Source organism: Pezoporus wallicus, unplaced genomic scaffold, assembly GCF_028554395.1.
Source record: "Pezoporus wallicus isolate ANWC-B61680 ecotype Strahan unplaced genomic scaffold, APGP_CSIRO_Pwel_v1 contig_8297, whole genome shotgun sequence".
Lineage (NCBI taxonomy): Eukaryota > Metazoa > Chordata > Aves > Psittaciformes > Psittacidae > Pezoporus > Pezoporus wallicus.
Window position 1 is genome coordinate 15,502 of NW_026637542.1, and position 6,929 is coordinate 22,430.

General features: G+C 48.1%; 1 protein-coding gene across 1 annotated transcript; it reads left to right on the top strand.

Annotated features, from left to right (window-relative positions):
* Positions 1-817: 817 nt before the first annotated feature.
* Positions 818-4,175, top strand: LOC130597470 (heme oxygenase 2-like). The gene is given in 4 exon segments (XM_057406023.1): positions 818-901; positions 2,216-2,333; positions 3,511-3,604; positions 3,607-4,175. Coding segments are annotated over 4 exon segments (681 nt in total). The 5' UTR covers positions 818-833; the 3' UTR covers positions 4,008-4,175.
* The last annotated feature ends 2,754 nt before the right edge of the window (positions 4,176-6,929 follow it).

Below are 6,929 nucleotides of genomic sequence, written 5' to 3' on the forward strand. Positions count from 1 at the left end.
ATAAGCCCAGTGTCTCACTCCTGCTTCTGGGTAGTTCTTTGGGTGTCCTGCTACATCCATGGAGATTTTTTCTGTTTGTTTCTCTTCGCAGAAGAGGAGGGAGAACTCAGTTACTTCTGGGGTTTCAAGTTAACCCTGCTAGGCAGGAGAGGAGAGTGTGCGTGGTAGCAGGAGCCATCTGCAGCAGCCGTTTTGACTCTTCACATGCAGTACAGGCCAGAAAAGGCAGAGCAGTGAAACCTGCCCCTGCTTTGGAAGTTCGTCTGCGTATACTCCATTGTAGCGAAGGTGTTTGTCTCCCTGTGAGATGCCTGACTCCTGCTCTAATTCACCACAGCTTTCCTCTAGGGAAAGCTCTGTATCACTGTGAAAATGAAGTAGCTCTGCTCAGAGTCTGGCATTGGATAAAATATTTAGTAGCACCAGTGGAAAGCAGCTTGCTCACAATTTCGGTGCAGATAGCTAATGTGGAGGTCTCTGATCATTTTCAGCCAGGAGCCATCCTGAAGTGGGAAACCAAATGCAGCGTGCTGTGTTGTAGGTCTCCTCTGAGGCTAACATTTGGTCAGCTGGGTGGTGTTAGTGTTACGGTTCACTGGGGTAATTTAACTGAGCAAGCAAGATTGCTTCCTTGAAAGTGCCTGCTGTGCCGTGGAAATGGCCAGTGGCTGCTCCTCACCACCCTGCCTGGTGGAGCAGCTCAGAGGCTGCTTGCTGTATGGCTCCGCATTTCAGACCCATCCCTTCGTGAAGGCAGCTTCCGTCTAAAACCCCTCTCTGGTTTTGCCTTTCAGATTGTCTAATTCTACTGCTAACCAGCAATACTGCCTGCAATGGAGAGCACAGAGACAGGAGAAGAGGAAATGTTGCGCTATGAGGAAACAGATGATGATGATGTCAGGTGAGTCCTGTCTCACAATCTGGAACAGACAGTATTTGGTATTCAGGAGACCTTCCAGGTTAAGGGGTGATCTTTCTCCTCATCTGAAAAGAGGTGGGGGACTCCAACAGCTGATTAATCAAATATATATGTGCAGTAAATCTGTTTAATCAAAGTATACCAGCAGGGATGGGAAGGAGTAATCTGGCTAAAGCTGGCAGCAACCAGTTGAGTCTCTACTATCACTTGCCCTTCAGAAATTATTTGACCATTTGGCATTTGTGTTTGTGTCCTGCTGGCCAAGGCGAGCCAGTTTTCCATGGTTTGCTGGGCAGACTCGTGATGGCAGCTTCTTGGTTTGAAAGATGACCCTAGAGGTGAACTATGCTCCAGCCAGCTGCCTGTCTTGCCTTTGCAGAATGCCCACTGGTTTAGGCAAGACTGTTGTCTTGGAGGTTAGTTTAAACAGCAAATGCACACACATGCTCGGAAAGTTGAGGCTTCAGACTTGGGAAGAGTGAGCAGGGTGCTTCCCAGAATACCTAGATATTCTGTGCTAGTTGACTTCTCTTTGACTTGAGACAGTTTCTTTCATGCTGCCTGGCTGCATGGCCACTGGTGTGTCTGGAGTGTCTCTTGCAGCTATCTGTAGCAGACTAGTCAGAAAACCCGTAAAGTGCAATTTGGTGTTATTTTGAGCGCATTTGTTAACTCTGTACCAAACTCCAGGTAGGTGTAGTGGCTATAGCCTAAAATCATAGATTTTACTTATTCTTTTTAGTAGCTGACTTGTGGAAACCTGCAAAACCAGTAAAATTCCAGATAAGTACACTTTTTCAGGGTGTTCTTTCCCTGTTTTTCTGTTCAGCTCTCATCTTCTCTTACATGAGCCTTTCTCCTTCTACAGAGTGACCATGAAGGGTAATCAGTAAGGCTTCTGTGCCTTTTAGCCTTCCCTGGTGGTTGCTCCTAGTATGCTCAAGGCCTCCTTTTGAAGTATTGATGCTTCTCATTCATGGATGAGAAGCAAAAGTAAGGTGCAGGGGTCAGAGGATGCTTGTCAATTGCTGAAGCATGTTTGTGGTGAGCCCCTGGTGGGCCCAGCACTTCTGGAATGGCAAGTCTGGTTGGCACATGGGTGCCTGCATCTGTAGAAGGAACCTCTGGTTGTTGCCACCCTCCTAGTTCTGCCTTGTTCCAGAAATCCCAAGTTGTACCTTCTCCAAATTGGGCTGGAGGTGGCAGTGAGTGGGGCATCCCTCCAAACACAGGAGGAACAAACTCATTCCTGTGGGTGTAAGTGGGGTAAAAGGCGCTCTCCCTGTTTGCCTGCAGTCCCACTGACCTTTCAGAGCTGCTGAAGGAGGGGACTAAGGAATCCCATGACCATGCGGAGAACACCCAGTTTGTCAAAGACTTTCTGAAAGGACGGATCAAGGAGGAGCTCTTCAAGGTGAGTGTTGCTCTGCTCCCGTGGCAGAGCAGCTCTTTGATGTGTCCAGTGACTGATGCAGACTCAGGCAGGGCCCTGCAGCCCTGTGTGCAAGGGGTGGCGAGGAATCCAGTTTCTAGGTGGCATAGTCAAAACCGTAGGAGGGCACTTGTCCAGGACTTCTGCCTGGTGTATCCTATGGCTGGGGTAGGGGGATGAGGAGCAATCTGGTCCAGCACAAGTTTGATTAGGTGGAAGTGCTAGGCTGCTGGCCATGCATCTGCTGGCCACAAGGGCAGGTGTGGCTGCAGCGCTTCATTCCATCCTCTGAAGACTAAGCTGTTTTCCATAGACTTCCAGTTGGATTGCTCTATCTTCTGTACAGAAGAGATGGTGTTTTGGGTCCGATCCTGAAGATTTTGGCATTTACAGCAGTCTCCTGTAACACAAAGCTGTTGGTGCTAGTTGTACCTTTTGTCCCTGTGCCTTGCTCTCAAGGTAACAGGAGGAACCCCCCCAGAGCACAGAGCTGGCAACATGAGGCTAATTCTTTGTGCTCTGAAGGCATCGTTATGATCAGGGGTCTGGAGCACCTCCCGTATGAAGATAGTCTGAGAAAGCTGGGGCTGTTCAGCCTAGAGAAGAGAAGGCTGCAAGGAGACCTCATAGCAGCTTTCCAGTATCTGAAGGGGGGCTATAGGGATGCTGGGGAGAGACTCTTTATTAAGGACTGTAGTGACAGGACAAGGGGTAATGGGTTCAAACTTAAACAGGGGAAGTTTAGATTGGATATAAGGAAGAAATTCTTTACTGTAAGGGTGGTGAGGCACTGGAATGGGCTGCCCAGAGAAGTTGTGAATGCTCCATTTCTGGCGGTGTTCAAGTCCAGGTTGGACAGAGGCTTGGGTGGCATGGTTTAGTGTGAGGTGTCCCTGCCCATGGCAGGGGGGTTGGAACTGGATGATCTTAAGGTCCTTTCCAACCCTAACTATTCTGTGATTCTATGATTCTGTGAATGTAGCTAGAGAAGAACCTGTCATCCTTCAAACGATCTGTGCCTCGCACATCTCCAGGCTGGTTTTGTGTCAAGCCTGGGAGTTTCCTCCTTGTTTACCCCAGGACTGTGCAGACGGGGGCAGCCAGAAGGTGTAATATGCTGATGTAGTGAATGGCTTCTCACACTGTGTTTTGTCTGTAGCTGGCCACTGTGGCACTTTACTTCACGTACTCTGCTCTGGAAGAGGAAATGGATCGCAATGAGGACAACCCGGTCTTTGCTCCTCTGTACTTCCCCTAGAGCTTCACCGGAAAGAAGCGTTGATCAAAGACCTGCAATATTTCTATGGAGAAGACTGGAAAGAGAAGATCCAGTGTTCAGAGGCAACTCAGCTATATGTGGACAGAATCCATCATGTGGGACAGAATGAGCCAGAGTTGCTAGTGGCTCATGCTTACACACGTTATATGGGGGACCTCTCGGGTGGCCAAGTGCTGAAGAAGGTAGCCCAGAGAGCCCTCAAGTTGCCCAGTACTGAGGAAGGGATCCAGTTCTATGTGTTTGGTAACATCTCCAATGTGCAGCAGTTCAAGCAGCTCTACAGGGCAAGGATGAACGCTTTGGACTTCGACAAGAACACCAAAGAAAGGATTGTGGAAGAAGCCAACAGAGCCTTCAGATTTAACATGCAGGTATGAAATCCCTTGAGCCCCTCTGTGCTGCTGTTTTTGAGTCTGGACCAGCTCTTGGGTCCAGATTGAGTCAGCCTGCTCACCCAGGCAGTGGTTTGGGTCTGAGGCCACCAGAGCCCCTCCTTCCCTGGGGGCTGGGGTTCTAGTTTAAATAGCTCTTCTGCTAGCTTCTGGAGACATGGCTGATGGTGGGCAGGAATTCCTCCCATGCTCTGTATCACTGTGAAAATGAAGTAGGTCTGCTCAGAGTCTGGCATTGATCTGAAAAGAGGTGGGGGACTCCAGTAGCTGATTAATCAAATGTATATGTGCAGTAAATCTGTTTAATCAAAGTTACCAGCAGGGATGGGAAGGAGCAATCTCGCTAAAGCTGGCAGCAACCAGTTGAGTCTCTACTATCACTTGCCCTTCAGAAATTATTTGACCATTTGGCATTTGTGTTCTGCTGGCCAAGGTGAGCCAGTTTTCCATGGTTTGCTGGGCAGACTCGTGATGGCAGCTTCTTGGTTTGAAAGATGACCCTAGAGGTGAACTATGCTCCAGCCAGCTGCCTGTCTTGCCTTTGCAGAATGCCCACTGGTTTAGGCAAGACTGTTGTCTTGGAGGTTAGTTTAAACAGCAAATTCACACACATGCTCGGAAAGTCGAGGCTTCAGACTTGGTAAGAGTGAGCAGCTTGCTTCCCAGAATACCTAGATATTCTGTGCTGGTTGACTTCTCTTTGACTTGAGACAGTTTCATGCTGCCTGGCTGCATGGCCACTGGTGTGTCTGGAGTGTCTCTTGCAGCTATCTGTAGCAGACTAGTCAGAAAACCTGTAAGGTATCATTTCCAAAGTGGACTGATCTTAGGCTGTAAACTCTCTGGGACTCTTGGGGAGGTCTTTGACCCTGAAGTGTCATCTTTTACGTATTTATTTTCACAGCATCTTCTGACTTTTGTCATTCTGAGTTCTGAGTCTGCAGAGTCTTACTGAACAAAATGGACTCAACACTTCAAAAGAGAAGCCGGATTTCTAAAAGTATTTAGATATTTGAAACATGTCAGTATTTTTATTTTTTATACCATTTATCTTTGAGTTTATTTGATTTATATGACATACAATAAACAATGTGTAAGGTACTAATGATAAATCATAAGTAATGTCTTATGACAGTCCAGGGGTGCATTCTAAGCTGCAACACTGGGTCTAGTGGAGAGCAGTTGAGTCTGTGCCTGTGCTAACTGAAACCCCAGGCAGAGAACTGGAGGGAGGGGAGTTGACATGAGCACCCTGCAGGAAGGAGAGGTGGGAGAGATCAGTCAGGGAGAGAGCCCAGTTCATGTAGGCTGTGCAGAGACCTGGGGAAAAGGGGGGGTGTCTGCTGGGAGGGTGGGCTGTGGGAAGGGTCTGGTCTGGCCTCAGAGGGAGGGCTCCTGGTGGATGGGAAAGGGGTGGCCACAGATGAAGCTCTTCTCTGTCAGGTCTATGGCAGGTATAGTGTGTGTGGGGGACCTCCTAGCAAAGCCTTGTGCCGCATGTGGTGAATCGTCAGGAATTTGGGATAGTTTTCTTGCCTGGCTTTCACATCATTTTTCCCAAGCCACCTTCTTGTGCAAGAGCCAACTTTGTTATGTGAAAAGGACAAGGCTTGCCTTAAGTGGCATTCTAGTATATGCTTGGCTTGGTGCTTCCTTGTTGCTGCCATTGACAAACTGAGATGTCTCTTGTAATTCTAAAACTTTAATCAGATGATGAGAAAAGGATTAAAACTTTTTTACGGCCTTCAAGATCACAAGGACATTTCTGACAGGCACTGCAAATTCCCTGACAGAAATCATTCAATCCCCTGCTTCATTAATCTGTAAGCAAAGGCAGCCTTCCCAAGCTAGCACCGGTGTTCCCATGTGCCAGTGATGACGTGTTGCCAGCCAGTTCTGGTTTTATACATTCATGTGTTTTCTTGCCTTCCTCATGCAGGCTCATTTGTCTTGGAAAATGCATTGCTTTCATTTTTATTTCCAGTGGGTAGTAACAGCTATCAGAAATATTTTGATACTTCTGTTTAACACTCCCAAGGCTGCAGAAGAAGCAAACCAAACCCAGCATTTCAACTAAGGTATTGTCCTGGGTTCAGCAGTAGCAGTCATTTTTCTCCTCCTTGGTAGCTGGTGTAGTGCAGTGTTTTGACTTTCAGCTCGGGAACAGAGCTGATAACAAGGATGTTTTGGTTTGGCCAAGGATTTTGTGAGCCTCATGCTCTGCCAGGGAGGAGGGGAAGCCAGGAGGAAGCAGAGACAGGACACCTGACCCAAACTGACCAAAGAGGTATTCCATACCACAGCACGTCATGCTCAGGAGGTAACTGGGAGTTAGCCGGAAGGGCTGGGAGACTGCAGGGTTGGAGGAGGTATCGGTTGGAGCTTGGTCGGGCTGAGGGGGGCGAGTTATCGGTCAGCTGGTGCTGAGGTGTTGTATTCTCTTCCCTTGTTATTTCCTTTATCATTATTATCATTGGTGGTAGCAGTAGTGATCTGTGTTATACCTTAGTTACTAAACTGTTCTTATCTCAACCCGTGGGAGTTGCATTCTTTTCAGTTCTCCTCTCCATCCCTCCAAGAGCAGGGGGAGGGCAAGAAAGGGGGGGGAAGTGAGCGAACAAATTACCTGACTGGGTTTAAACCACGACAGTTCTTTTTTGGCGCCCAATGTGGGGCACGAAGGGTTGAGACAGATCTGACCAGATTAATAGTCACTCATCACAATGACGATTTATTGGCTCTCAGAGTTGTTTCTCTTGATCTCACAGCTTCAGACCGTTGTAACTTACGTAGAGCCGGTATTTGCTGTGTTAGTGTTTATCAAGTGTGGGGCCTGGGCTAAGGTTCTTGTCTCACTGTGCTTTATGGCAATGGCTTGTAATACGGGCGGGCTCCAGCAGCAGGGCG